Genomic DNA, 15,474 nt, shown 5'->3' with positions numbered 1-15,474 from the left:
TAATCTGTAGGTTAGGAGACACTCACACACACTGTATATTACAGCCCTGGTTTAAGAAATTAAAATACATTTTGATTATGGTAAATATACAATGTGGTTGTGCATTGAGCTTGAGGAAAATAACTGTTCACAAAGTTATGTTGAGTGTCTTGAAAAAAGGGACTACTGCTCCTTTAAGAAAATAGTTTTACGACAACTTTTTAGGGTATTACAAATTTTACGGCAATAGTGATTCAAAATGGAGTAACCAGCAAAATCATCAAGGTTGCTTGCTAATTAGCTAGGGCATTATATTCCTAGCTCTAAAGTTAAATTCAATGTATTACTAGCTAATGTAATAATTTCATCAGTATGGTTGATAAGAAGAAACCAGACTCGTTCCATTACTTCATGAGTTACGATGATCTGAGTGACAGTAGCGATAGTAACAGCAGCGATTCTGATGAACAGGGCCAGAAGAAATCAAGAGGAAAGGGGGAGGACGATGCTACTGGAAGCGGCAACAAATCTCCCCAACACGGGACCAAGCGGGCGGTTAGTGGAGTTCCTCTACCCAAACCCGACGAGCTCTTCAAGTCGGTGGCCAAGCCATCCTTCCTGTACAACCCATTGAATAAACAGATAGATTGGGAGAGCCGCGCCGTGAAAGCTCCCGAAGAGGTACTGTAAAAATACGAAGCTAGCTAGCATTCCGTTGCTATGTAACTAGCCAGCTAATTCCCACAGCGATACAACAATATAGCAGCTACTGCTAGTAGCTAACGTTAGTGTAGTGTTACATTAGCCAGTGAAACACCACTGTACTGTATTCTACCAGCTAGATAACGTTAGTTTTACAAGCAAGCTAAACAACAGTGTTGCCACAGGTTTAGAGAGAAAAATTAATTATTTTTGTAGACACTCCGCCATGGTTCCTTGGACAAAAGGCTGCTATGAGGAAAATTAATGGCGGTTTTAGGATAAAATCAGAAAATAATGTATGTGGTAATCACAGGCTTTGATCTTATACGTTTTGTTCTGTGAGATAACCTTTATCAGCTAACGTCATTTTTTGTGATTTTTTTTTAAAGAATTTGTGGTAATAAAAAACATAAATCACAAAAGTTTCATAATTCATAAAGGTCTCGTTAACTGACCTCTATCTCATATAACAAAACGTATACGACCTCCTAAAGCTTAGACTTAATTTTCGGCGTTTATTCCCAAACCCTCTTTTTTTGCCATAGGGATGTCTGAACAAACCAGAGTTAATTTATTTCCGTGTTTTAGGACTACAAGTTGGAGAGTTCTTCTTTGCTCTATTGGCGATCACACAATTTAATGTGCATTCCGCCACCTACAGTGCGGGATGGAAACAGGATTCCCACAAATGCAATTAAATACCAAAACTATCAAACTAAACAGTAAATAAACTAAATCAAACTTTTTCTGTTAATAAAAAAAAACAGATCTCATCCCAACAAAGGCTCAAGGGAAACCTGGGAGGTCTGGTCTTCTGGCGCAAGTAACCCTTGCAAGTCTTCAGATTTAAAATCATTAAGTCCCAAAAACATTTATTGGCGCTCCGGTACTGCTTGCCATGCGGAAGTAGAGAGAACAGTCTATGACTAGGGTGGCTTGGGTCTTTGACCATTTTTATGGCTGTACAGTTTGTAACTGTGGCCATGAACGCCACAAAATCCACATTTTTAACACACAGGGTACCTTTTGACTTGCAGCTACGCTGTGGTGCATCACTTGTTTTCTCAATTATTTTAATCCCCTCTACATAGGAGATTTGATTGACCACTCTAACGTTTGCCACCTAAATCTCCTTCACCCTTACAGGGCACTCCAGGAACTTGGGATCATGATCCCCACCACAATTGCAACACCGTCGTTCTTCTACACACCGTTCTTCAATATACTCTCTCCATCTGCACACACTATCCTTTACAATTCTTACACTGCAATGGTTTGGGGACGAAAGCTCTTACAGCGTATCTTACATAACAAAGCTTCACATGCGTAGGTATTTGCTCTTTATCAAAAAACAACAGGACTGACAGACTTTCTTATTTTTCTCCATTCACCCAGCGGGTCAGACGCCAGGCACCAACCACACCAGGAATTTTCTTCAGGGATTCAACCTGAACATCCGTCTTCACCCCTGAGATGACTCCTCTGACTGGTGCTCTACTCCGAAGTTCAAAACACACCACCTGTTGTCTGGATTCTCACTGCAACCTTCCTCTGTTCTTCGGAAATACAATTAATCCAAATAAGACCACTCCTGGTCACTATGACCGACTACTTTTCAGAGCGCATACTTCACCATTTTCGACACCTCAAACGAGTCTCCCACATATGCTTTCTTACTCAGCAAATGCATCCCAACAAGAAATGATTATCATTATCATTCATACAAGTATCCTCCACTCCAATTTTAGATACTTTCCTTTTTGTTCCAGTTTTTCGATACTACTGTTGTCCATTCAGAACATTCGTCTTCACCAACTTTGCTTGACGCGCTGCTTGATTCAACTCGTCAACTGGCAAGCTCTATTCCAGGGATTTTCAGGCTTTACTTGACTGCCAGCTCATGTGATGCTCCATTAGTGTTACAGGATAGGTGCTGTTTGGCGTAGCAGAGATTTTTCGACCAAGCTGAACTTGACGATACCATCTTTGTTCTCGATTCGGCCAAACATGTATCTTTTCTAATGTCTGTGTCCAGTTGCAGGTGGTTCGTTAGAATTTAGAAAATGCCCCGTTTATTAAAATAAATGTTTTACTCGATGAAGCAATCCAACAATGTGTATGCCTCCATTTGTGGACTAAGTGAAATGCTCTTCCCAACAATGCAAAGAAAAAATTATAGTAGAAAAGTAAAACACGTAATAATAAATACATCAGTATATACAAGGGGTACCAGTACCGAGTAGATGTGCAGGGGTAGGAGGTAATTGAAGTAGATTTGTACATTTAACTAGGAATAAAGTGACAGGTGGTAAATGGTAGTAACAATGTATGTGATGAGTTAAGGTCAAAGAAGATAGTTAACCAAATAGCTACCCAGACTAACTCTTTAGCAGTCTTATGACTTGGGGGTAGAAGCTTTTCAGGATCTTGTTGGATCCAGTCTTTGCACATCTGTATTGCTTGCTGTGTGGTAGCAGAGAGAACTGTCTATGACTTGGGTGTCTGGAGTCTTTTACAATTGTTAGGGCCTTCCTCTGCCTGGTATAGAGGTCTTGGATGGCAGAGGGTTCGACCCAGTGATATATAGGGCAGTATACACTACCCTCTGTACTGCCTTGCGGTCAGATGCCAAGCGGTTGCCATACCAAGTGGTGATGCAGCCAGCCAAGATGCTCTTAATGTTGCAGCTGTAGAACTTTTTGAGGATCTGATGGCCCATGCCAAATCTTTTCTGCTTCCTGAGGAGGGAAAGGTGTTGTCATGCCATTTTCACGACTGTGTTGGTGTGTTTGGACCTTGATAGATCCCTTAGTGATGTGGACACTGAGGAACTTGAAGCTCTTGACCCGCTCCACTACAGCCCCATCGATCTGAATGGGGGCGTACTCAGCCCTCCGTTTCCTGTAGTCCACACTGCCAGGTCTATGACCTCCTCCCTATAGGCTATCACAGTGTCGGGGATCAGACCTTCCATTGTCGTTTCATCTGCAAACTTAATGATGGCATTGGAGTCAAGCATGGACACACAGTCATGGGTGAACAGGGAGTACAGGAGGGGACTGAGCACACACCCCTGAGGGGCCCCCGTGTTGAGGGTCAGCGTGACGGATGTTGTTGCCTTTCCTCACCACGAGGGGGCGTCCCATCAGGAAGTCCAGGATCCAGTTGCAGAGGGGGGTGTTCAGTCCCAGGGTCCTTAGCTTAGTGATCTTAGAGGGCACTATGGTGTTGAATGCTGAGCTGTAGCCCAATGAATAGCATTCTCACGTAGGTGTTACCTTCTGTCTAAGTGGGAAAGGGACATGTGGAGTGCAACAGTAGCGGTGCATGGGTGAAATCACTGGAGGAGCCAAGCCAGAAATAAATAAGCCGTATTACAACCTATGTTGTGATAATTGTGTTTGCTCTATACCGTTAGTTCATTTGCCTTGCGACCATGATATATAGGCCTAAGGCCGAGACACGAAGAAAACAGTGGCAGAATAGATTAAACCACACCTTTGTTTCATCACAATACCGGATGGCAACCTCTATCCTGTGAAGTCCACAAAGCATATTGCATGGAACAAACAGTTACATAACCTACAGTTGCATAACCTGCAAGTAGTTTTTTTCCCTGACATTTTCAGACTACTAAATAACTATTGATTTAGAACCACAGTTGGCGTAAGTCGCAAAGAAAACAGGAGCTACCTCCACTATTCCATCACCATTTCAACTTTAACATTTCAACATCATTAAATCACCTATGCTTATTAGTCTACAGTGACAACTAAAATAAACAAAAAAACAATTTAGTCCAATGAACTTAAGCTAAAGATGAGGTGGCTGTCCATGGTTCTGATTTGTGTGTTTGCGTGTGTTCTTGACTCTGTCATACAGTACAAGCTTTTAGTTTTTGCTATCCTAAGATTCCTGGCTAAAATGCTTGCTCGCTAGCCTAATTTCCTTTCATGGGCCTGCATTATCTAGTTAACATTAGCTTTCTACATGTTGAATTTCCATCCTTTCAGTCCAGGTGCACAATGTTTGAATTTATGGTTGGATCAGAATTGCCGTTATAATCATTGGCCAGTATGGAGAATTAAGTAAAACCACAAGGCTAATTTAGGAAAGGGTCAATTTTAGCTAGCTAGCAACCGGAGGAACACAACAAGATGCAACAATTCAAGTTCTTTCTGTCAATTGCGTATTTCTCTTAATTCGATGTGATCGGAGTGAAGCCAAATCCAAACTGGCTTCCCTTGACACTTTTTTTGGTGTGCTAGGACTGGCTATTTTATACTGATTGGCTATTTTGGCTATTGGCTATTTTATACTTTTTATACAAGGGAGGCAAAATGCTCTCTGGCTTCCATTGCATTCAATGCTACGGGCGGCAACAATGTCATACTCTTTATGACCAGATAGCATCAGATAATGGCCTACGGAGACAGAGGGTTGCCGTTTCTCCGGTGAGATACATTCAGCCTCTTGCAAAGTGAAGGAAAATTATGAAAACGCAGACAAAATATATATATATATATATTTTTTTTCTAGGTCTGTTTTTTGGGGGAAGCTTGGCATCCATGAATATATGCCACTGGAGCGCAATAGAGATTACGTCATCTGTGGATCTGTTAGGGCGAATGGGAGTGGGTCCAGGGTGTCTTGGATGATGGTGTTGATGTGAGCCTTGACCAACCTTTCAAAGCAATTCATGGCTACAGATGGGAGTGCTACAGGGTTATAGTCATTTAAACAGGTTACTTTGGCGTTCTCGGGCGCAAGATCTTCTCTCATTGATTGAGACACTTTGGGGTGGACCCACCTGTCTCAATCAATGAGAGAAGATTTTAAATAGACAAGATGGCGGCGTACATATTGTTGGATTACTTCATGGAGCAAAACATTTTCTTTTTTTAATAAAGGAGCATTTTCTATGTTCAAAAGAACCACCTGCAGCTGGAGCAGATCATTTTGATTTGACACAGACATTTTAGAAGATAAATGTTTGGCCAAGGGATCTTAACCGTTAATCGGTTTTAGATGCTGAAAATATATTTGACCGGTCATGCTTTAGTGGGAATTCATTTTCTCGACTGTATTTTCATTTGTCGTCATGTATCTTATTTATCACACGCACAAAGCATACAGAAACTAGTTTGAGGATCGGAATAGCCTTTCACCTGAGAGCAGCTCCTCGAAAAGCTAGTACTAGAGTGAAATGTGTTTTTTAAAAACCCAGTCATTGTGCAACAAATTCTAAATGCAGTCGCGTGTTAACCTCTTTTGATGACCACAATTTTAAAAATAGCTATTTTTATTTCTCAGTTTCAACTCGTAATTAAAGCGCGCCCGCCATTCGAGTGCATAAGCTATAGGCAGGTAGGCAGGCTATCAGTTCGTCACCCACCACATTACCACGGTTGAGGCAGTATCATTCTTTGAAACCTGAACGTTTGACTTCAAATAATGAGGAATGTCTTACCTTGCTCCAAAGTAGCTTAGCAAAAATCCAACCATAGAAATGTGGATTACTTATGCCAATTACCAGCATTTCTCTCCTATTCGTTTTCATATCAACTTTTTTTTATATCAACAAGCCAATGGCACAATCTTAGTCATATTAGCAGCACATCCTAGTTGTTGCTATTAGATTCAGCCTCTTTTTTTCTAAATTGCTGATAGTAATTTTAATCTCTGTCATATATGAAACCGCTCGTATTAAGTGCACTGTTTAGAACAGTGTTTTCCTGCGAATTGCATTTTGGTAAATGTTTGAAAAAGGAGGTTTGATGAGCTGCTTCATTACAGCAGTTGTGTGTTCAATAATAGGCTTTAGCCTTTTGAGCGTTAGACGATAGGCTTGCTATTGTTGCTTGTTTTCATTCAAATTAATCTCTTAATGAAAATGTCCATTCCTTGTATTACATGGATAGTATTTTCTGTTAGTCATGTCATTTGACAGTTTGGAAAATGTTCTGCTGTTTATTGCCCAGTTACTGAGTGTTGGTTAGTCAATTTGCACCCCTAGGTTGGCCAAATCGAGAACGATGATCGTATCGCCAAAAAGTGTTTTTGATGCTAGTGGTTATATTAATTTGGGATCTATCGCATCCCACAACTGTCCCAGACTGTTTGGAATATTTATTCCTCGCACAGAATGGAATAAGTCAACTTTTGTACTATGGATGATAGTAGATTGACAGGCTAGTGCTTTTGCTGTTTGTTAGGCCTACTCATCTTGTTGGCTGACGAAAAGTAAATGTGAACACTTCCAATATCTTCAGCATGCGCCTCGGAATTGGATAAGGTTGCACGCAGTTGCGTCCTCGACATGTGTCTTCACTTGTAGCCTGTGAGAAAGACCCAGTCACGTGATAAAGAGCCATGTGAGTGAGAGATGCTTCTGAATACGCAGCACTCGGGAGAAGGGAATTATAATTATTATATTGAGCACAAGGGCACAACGGCTACTGGCCACAAAAGGCATGGATTGTTTTAGGGTACGTTATGGCCACACAAAGGGGATGCCACCGGGAAATTCAAGGCAATATCAAGTGCTTGTCAAATTGTGAATGAGAGACTGATGAAGTGTGTACAGCCTGCACAAAAAAAGCAGAGCTCATGCCTTTTCAAGCGACTTTTTTAAAATCATTAGTCGCATCATATAGCCTTACAATATATTAAAAATCAAACACATAGCCCAACATTTGTTGAACAACAAGTTACATTAACAACTCTAAATTAAGCATATAGGAGTACCTATTTCTTTGTTAACTGCTCGACACAGAATAGCCGCATGTGCGCACTCCCTCAAATCGTTTGGAGAAAATATCCTTTCTATTTTATTCAGCTTTGTTCAATTGAATTCTTCATTAAATAAAATAATGCCACGGAATTCTAATCAAATCTTTTCTGCTAATTGAACGAGTGTAGCCTACAGCCAAATGGCATAGCCAGATCAGGACCTAATTTCAGGACAACTCCGAGTATGGTGTTCTGTTCTTCTGAAATAGACAAAATTTTCTTAATATCATGCATGTTTATTTAGACCTGTCTAAAATAAATAATGGATGTATTGTGAAGATGTAGTCTATATTACATGGATTTATTAGACTTTTTAAAATGTAGATGTTCCAAAGGTCTCCATCAGTGGCTTGTAGGCCAGGAAGCCAGGAGATGCTAAATATTTGTTTATTAACAATCAATTACCGTGCAACCGGCAATTATTTGCTTGACAATCACCAGCTGATGAGATTTCGTGACCGCCACAGCCCTAGAACCGGCACGCCTGGCACAGATCATACAGCGCTCAGTCGCTTAGGTCACTCGCTTTGCCCATTCTAACATTCAATCAAACAGTAACTGAATGTCTCGATGCCTGTCTACCTGCATTATATAGCAGGCCACGTGATTCACTGTCTGTAGGCGCAAACTATTTTTGTGAATGGGGTTTACCTAATAAACTGGCCACTTAGTGTATATGTTTTGTCACATACACCGGATAGGTGTTGTATTATAACCCCATGCATTGTAAACCGTACCCTTAAGGCACCAATGAATAGGGGAACCCTTTTTGTTTTTTTTTTAAGTAAAAGGAGAGTTGATTATGAGAATCTTTTGCCTGCAGCCTGCCAAGGAGTTCAAGATGTGGAAGACAAATGCGGTGCCCCCTCCTCAGAGTTACGCCACAGAAACGGAGAAGCCCAAGAAGGGAGCTCCCCCAGGTATGGACATGGCCATAAAGTGGTCCAACATCTACGAGGATAACGGAGAAGACGCTCCACAGCCTCACATGGGCAACGCTGTCTTCCTGCCCACAGAGGAACAGCCATCAGATTCAGGTAGGGGGAAACAATATCTGTATGACTGACCAGGGTCTGCCTGCTTTAGTATAGGCAAAAATACTGATAACTAACCCAATATTTATCAGTGGTGTTCTTTCAAATTGGAGCAAATGAAGTAAAATGGGCAGAAACGAGCAAGAACTAGCAAGATCCTATTGGTGCGTTTTATTATGTATTTGCATATTTCTGTTAGGGAGCGCCTACTGAACGACTACTGAAACACACTCACTCAGCATACCAGGTGATGCACACTCACTCACACAAAAGTCACTCATACGCACTCAAAGCCAATGCTGCTTTCCCATCTCGTAGAGACATTGAATCACTTCCTGTTTGGTCACTGTATCCCCGACCATAGCTTATTCTAATATTTCTACTACTCTAAATTGTATTTAGTTGTTTGGTTTATACACACCATTTATTTATATACTGGATTGTGAGTGTGCAAAGCTGTCATCAAGGCAAAGGGTGGCTACTTTGAAGATTCTCAAATATAAAATATATTTAGATTTTTTGGTTACTACATGATTCCATGTGTTATTTCATAGTTTTGTCTTCACTATTTTTCTTCAATATAGAAAATAGAAAAAATAAAGGAAAAAAAAACTCTTGAATGTCTAGGTGTGTCAACTTTTGACTGGTGCTGTATGCATAATTACGTTTTGATACTGCTACAGTGCTATTTGGGTTGTTAATTGGATTCGTTCCCGCCATTCTTAATCTTGCTTTTTGTTGTATTTTTCGTACAATTGTAATTGTTTGACATCCGACTGCCTTGTTAGGAGCTTGCTAGTTCATTGCACTGCTATAACACCTGCTAAACTGTGTATGCGACCCAATAAACTTACATTCGCCCTTGCACTCCTAAGCAATGCAATTTTTAAAAAAACTTTTAGAAAGGGTCAAGTAAATATTTAGCGGCGAAGTTCTAAACGGATGCTTCAGATTTATAGCCCCTGTGATTTGTCTGGGTTTCCCCTTTTTGTCTGTGGTATAGTTTCCATCTTATTTAGTACTACCCGAGGTACACTGTACAAGTTCATACAGCTGCTTGAGCCAGGGCCCAATGACTCGCAAACCGACATTACTGCTCGCTTGACAACGTACTAGCCAGTTGACAACGTACTAGCCAGTTGACAACGTACTAGCCAGTTGACAACGTACTAGCCAGTTGACAACGTACTAGCCAGTTGACAACGTACTAGCCAGTTGTGCCACTGAGAAGTTAGCAATTCTGTGACGCGAGTGGAGACATTTCGAGCTGTGGAGTGAACTTACGCCACGCCACCATCTTTAACTCTGTTGTATCTGCTTATCTGCCTGAGTTCTATATCTATGCCTGCACATCTCTCAATGACTTTCATACAGAAAATAATGACTCTCTCTCCCGCTCTGATAAACAGTAACTTGATATTTATAGCAGGGGGGAAATCGGTGCTGGTTAGGCAAGACTTAAGCACAGTAGGTGGCTATGCAATCTCAGTTCATTTCTGAATTACAATTCTGACGTGCTGTTTTCTCCCTGTTGTAGACGAGGACGGAGACAAGGCATCCGTGTCAGCAAAAAAGAGGAGGGTAGAGAGCTTCCAACAGAAGGAGAAGAGGAAGCGGGATCTGGGCCAGGCCACCTCTGACAAGAGTTTCGTAGAGGAAGAGAAGAGGATTCTCAGGCAGAACGCGGACTGAGGCCTAGATCTGGTTGAAACCTGGGCTTTGATTTGGGTTTTGATCCAAAGTCTGGGTGCACTAACCCTCAGGGACTGTCCTACAGCTTTCCCCCTCAGACACCCTCACACTCCTCTCTCTTCTCCCGTGTCCAGCCCCTGGTTGTGTGAATGGTCCAGTGCTCGTCTACCCAGTACACATGATATAGATGTTATTGTTATTGAAACATTTGAACTGTTATTTGTAATCCCTTGGTATATCTTTGACGCGCATATTATCCAGACACTAGTGGAAAACGCATTTGTTCCTGAGTTTGTGTGTCATTAAGGTATTGTCCAATGTTTTCGTTGTAAATAGACGACTACCTGACCTACATATGAACTGCTTTGGGGTAAATCAAAAATGGGTTCATTTGGATCATGGGTAGATTTTTTTTTTTTATGTGGCTTTTTATTTTTGAATAGCAAGAAATGTACGGTAAAGACATTGCATTATTAGTGTGTCTGTTGGCGAGAACATTGATTGCGGTCAAGAAAGACTGCATTTGATAGACTGATTGAAACCAAGTGGATAACTTTTCATTTACATAAAATATCCACCTGATGGCGCCATTGGGCCACATTTGGTACACAACATTTTCACTGGAGGGAAAGGCTAATTTGCAGTAGTAGTAACTTATGTTGCCGTGTCTTTTACTGCGTCTGTACAATATGTATACAGTTAACCACAGACTGACAGTTTTTAATGTCAGTTTTTTAGTAAATTCCCTTGTCACACACAACTGATGCAATAAAGGGAATGTTAATGACTTGTTGATTAGCTTTCATTCTTTAGCTTGACCAAAGAAGTCTACTGTACATTGACGCGAGCGCTAAATGGTCAATCAAGCATAAGTGTAATGAACAAAGCAAAATGTTGAGTGAGACACCAGGGGGGAGCAAGGTGACGTTCAAGGTGCCATATTGTGAAACGAGTGTGAAAAGAGTCACTTGGAACGTTTTACCACATGCTGTACTGGCAGTGTACTTCAGATAAGTAAAGGATGTTTCACGTGGCTGGAAACACCTGTGAAATGATTCCGTCTGTTCAACATTACTTTAACTCTTGTTCTGTTTTTAATTTTTAATTTCCTTAGCCCTCAAGTGCTTTATAGCTAGTCATGTCCAATTAAACTATATTATGCTGGTATGGACATACTGTTTATGAATAGATGGTTCCTATTATCATACATTGTTCATATTCCGCATTTCATTCTAAGGTTTAACATCACTTGGGTGTATTTGACATTTTGTAACCTGTTTTTTTTAAGAATGTGACATGCATGAAATGTGCATTTCCTATTCTGAAATGTACAGTAGTCAATGGAGCAAATATAATGGGTGATTTAGCCCTAGGGGGAAAAAAATATGTTTCCGCAATTCTTAACTGCAACTGTTCTGTGATCAGAGGAATTCCTGACATATCGGTCATCGACCGCTAATCTGAAATACTGGTAAATATGCTTTTGATCATATTCCTGTTCCACGTATGTGCCTGGCCTTCCCTGAAATGTGTACCAGATCCAGCTCTGGAGCAGGAGACTGATAAATCAACCATATTTGCGGTTGCTATAACTCTTCTCCCCTGACTCGGTGGATGATCAGCAAGGTAACATCCATCAATGTTCAAGATAGTGAATGCCTCACAGAAGACGTGGGTTTTGCAATGTAGTGTGGAAATTCACATGTACGACTGGGAGGAAGGAAATAATGCCTGTCAGCAATGCATAAGCCATATACAGTCCATGACCGTCTCACTGGTGGGGAAGGATAATTTGCTCTAGTGGTACAGTGCCTTCAGAAAGTAAGTATTACCTCTTGACTTATTCAGCAGTGCGAGGCATTGGACAAGTTTCCTGGTCTTCGTGGTTGAATCTGTCTTTGAAATTCACTGCTCGACTGAGGGACATTACAATTAGGGACATTACAGATAATTGTATGTGTGGGGTACAGAGAGGCCATTAAAAAATTAATGTTTAACAGTATTATTGCACACACAGTTAGTCACACAACTTATTATGTGTCTTTGTTAAGCACAGTTTTACTCTTGGAACTTGTTTAGGGTTGCCATAACAAAGGGGTTGAATACTTATTGACTCGACATTTCAGCTTTAAATGTTTTATTAATAAGTAAAAATGTCCTAAAACAATTCCAATTTGACTAAATGGGCTATTGTGTGTAGGCCAGTGGCACAATCTTAATTTAATCAATTTTAAATTCAGACTAACAACAACATTTGGATGAAGTCAAGTGGTATGAATATTTTCTGAAGGCACTGTATATTTAGTTAATTTAGCAGACGCTCTTATCACATCATAGTGCCATCAGACTGTTTATACCAATGCAGGGTGAAAGGTGTCCACAAAATGGTGAACCGCTATTACAAATGGTATAGAAAATTATTTTGAACAAAAACAAATTACAGCTCTTGAAAGTATCTTGTTACAAAATACATTGGAGTGTAGTTCAGCCCAATGTAATTAAATGTATTCCTAAGTAACCTGAAATACTGCCAAATACTGCCGGTCTACATAACATTTTCTTTCCAAATGATATACTGTCTATACACACCACCTACTTATACTCTGGATTCTGACACATGCTCAGCTCACTCTAATATATTTACTCTAGGTTGTTGATTGGACCCATTCTGTCATTTCTTGATTTATTGTTGAGATTTTTGTGATTATTTGTGTGTTCATATGGTACTTGCTAGACATTTTACTGCATTGTTGACGCTAATAACACAAGTATTTCCTTGCACCTGCTATAACACCTGCAAATCTGTGTATGCGACCTATGACCTTTTTGTTTTTGTTTTTCTTAATTCAGATGAATTCATCCATCACCAGTGAACTACTCCAAGTGTAGATTATTATTTTATTTTTTACAAGCGGGCATGACATGACACAGCATGCACCACGTTTACTGTAAGGTCAAGTATATGTCCCCTGTAAATGTCATGTATAAGTCAAACGTCCCATATTATATGCCTGATAAGTGAACAACTCCCAAGTGTAATGTTGTATCATATGATGACATGACATCCTGTACAGTCTGTTATGTGTCACGTATCCAGTAAAGTCAAGCCCTGATGATGATGATGTCCTGGAAAAACAGAGTGCCCTCTGGGACGAGACCTCTTTAATCCACAGCTCTGGGTGTTGCTACCTTGCTCTTAAAAGTCCTTAACTACTCATTTCCAGTGACCCTATACCTTAGTGATATGGACATACTTCGTTAATGAAGGCCTTGTTTGAATTCATACTCCTAGTTTTTTTTCCAAGTGCTAGTTGTGGTATCAAACCCAAATGATGATGGTATAATATAATTCCATGGCTCTGGCCACTGCTGTTATCTGCTGCTTTACTGTCCTGTGGTCTACATTTACAAAATGTCCAAAACCTGCAAACCTTGCCCATCTGACAACTCCAGACAGGCTAGCTAGAGCAAGCGCTCAAAGTATTTTGAACGATTTCTAATAGTATTTGAACCCAGGTCCGCTGGATGCTGAGAGGCAGGCCCTGTGTTGTCTCTTCTCACTCCCACTGCCAGCAGGGGCCATGGGCAGATGTTTTCTAGAAGCAAACAGTTGGTTTTAACACCACTGGCTGGCCCATTCTGACAAACAGATGTTGCAGAGGAGATAACCCGGGATATCAGCTAGGGACAAATCCTTTCTTTAAATATGTCATTAAATGCTTCATGTAAAGCAACACATTGATGTCCCAGCTGTACATTAAACACATGTTATCAAGATGTGTGTGTGTGTGTGTGAGGTAACAACATAATTATCATAATCATAAAATGTCTAAACACATAGTGGATCAGGGCCCAGGTTCCCAAAAAGCATCTTAAGGCTAAATTCATCGTTAGAACAATCGATTGTTCTAAAGATAATCTTAGCCTTAAGATGCTTTTTGGGAAACTGGGCCCAGGGCATTTTGGTGGTATTATAGAGGAAAGACTCTCTCTAGCGTGTGGACATGCCTGAGATCAGTAAAATGGAGCCACACCCCAGAGAGGGAGAGGAGAGGTTGTGGATGGATGGTGAACAGTAGCAGGGAGGGAGATAAGGAGACCTCTTGTGATGATAAAACTGTTATTGCCTGTCTGTTGATAAAGCCAAGCAGAGACAAAGGCAGAGCAGGGGGCCAACCCCAACCCACTGAGCCAGAGGGATAGCCTTCCTGGACAGCAGTAGGTTTATGGTTAGAGATGTGTTTCTCTACATCTCTGTCATCGTCATGTTTTGCCTGAAGAGGCTTAAGTGTCCGGAGAAGGTCAAGTAGCAAACACATGCACTGGACTGGAGGCTTAAAGATAACCCTGCCCTGGTCTAGCCTGGGAGGGCCGTGTGTTATCTTGATGCTTAACAGTGTGCACTACTTATACAGCTGTGTCGGGATTTGTAAGATTTCGGGGAAGATGTTGCGATTACAACATTTTGTTTGGCAGTGGTTGAAATACAGATGAATGTCTGTATATCAATGTATAAACAAATTCTAACTATTCACTTTAGGGACAATCAGGGCTGGTCTTAGCCTTTTGGGGTGCTAGGGCCATTAGGTGGGGAGAAAAATGTTGTTTTAAAACAAAGTTCCTGAAATTGTACACATTTTGTCATGACTGTTGCCATGTTAAAATATCTGTGTGAGAGTGACTAACAAAATCAATGGTGGCCCCCTGGAGGTCAGGGCCCCTGGGCACATGCCCTTCATGCCCGGTTGGTAATTCAGCCATGCTAAGCTAGCCAGCAAATTTACCAATCTGAAACATTTTAGTGAGTGACATAACAAAAGGCTGAGGTCGTTAAGCGACTGCTTATGTTGCCTATGCCTGGAGTCGGACCTGGGGACAAGACCACAAACTCAGTTTCAATGCTATTTCCCCCAGACATTTTGAAGTTCGAATAGAACATTTAACACTGTGTTCTCAACTGAAAACAGTTTGTTTTGTGTTGTTTTTCATGGTTTTCTCATCATTCCAAATGGTGAGAGGATACAGAGGAATGCATGTGAAAGGAATAGTGACTCTCTTGAGCATAAAGGAGGCCCTTTGCAATGCTGCAGCTCCGACAGTGGGATCCAGTCTAATTTATAACCTGAGAAAGGCTGCATGTCATGGCCATACATTTAGTTGCGGTGCGGATTGAAAAATGTGAAGGCCCATAAACCAGGCTGGGGGGAGAGACTGGGAACAATGGCCAGCCATCGGGACGAGAGCCCCAACAGCTGCAAAGCCTTCTGTCCACCAC

The 15,474-nt window shown here is 41.0% G+C and overlaps 1 protein-coding gene across 1 annotated transcript; it reads left to right on the top strand.

Moving 5' to 3' along the window:
- Positions 1–202: 202 nt before the first annotated feature.
- On the top strand, positions 203–13,974 carry LOC139406787 (UPF0690 protein C1orf52 homolog). Its single transcript, XM_071149823.1, has 3 exons — positions 203–660; positions 8,297–8,510; positions 10,045–13,974. Exons 1-3 carry the CDS (start codon positions 352–354, stop codon positions 10,197–10,199), a joined length of 678 nt encoding a protein of 225 aa, XP_071005924.1. The 5' UTR covers positions 203–351; the 3' UTR covers positions 10,200–13,974.
- The last annotated feature ends 1,500 nt before the right edge of the window (positions 13,975–15,474 follow it).

This window comes from Oncorhynchus clarkii, chromosome 4 (genome assembly GCF_045791955.1).
Source record: "Oncorhynchus clarkii lewisi isolate Uvic-CL-2024 chromosome 4, UVic_Ocla_1.0, whole genome shotgun sequence".
Classification (NCBI taxonomy): Eukaryota; Metazoa; Chordata; class Actinopteri; order Salmoniformes; family Salmonidae; genus Oncorhynchus; species Oncorhynchus clarkii.
The sequence above is the reverse complement of the archived record's forward strand: the minus strand, read 5'-3'. Positions and strand labels throughout refer to the sequence as shown.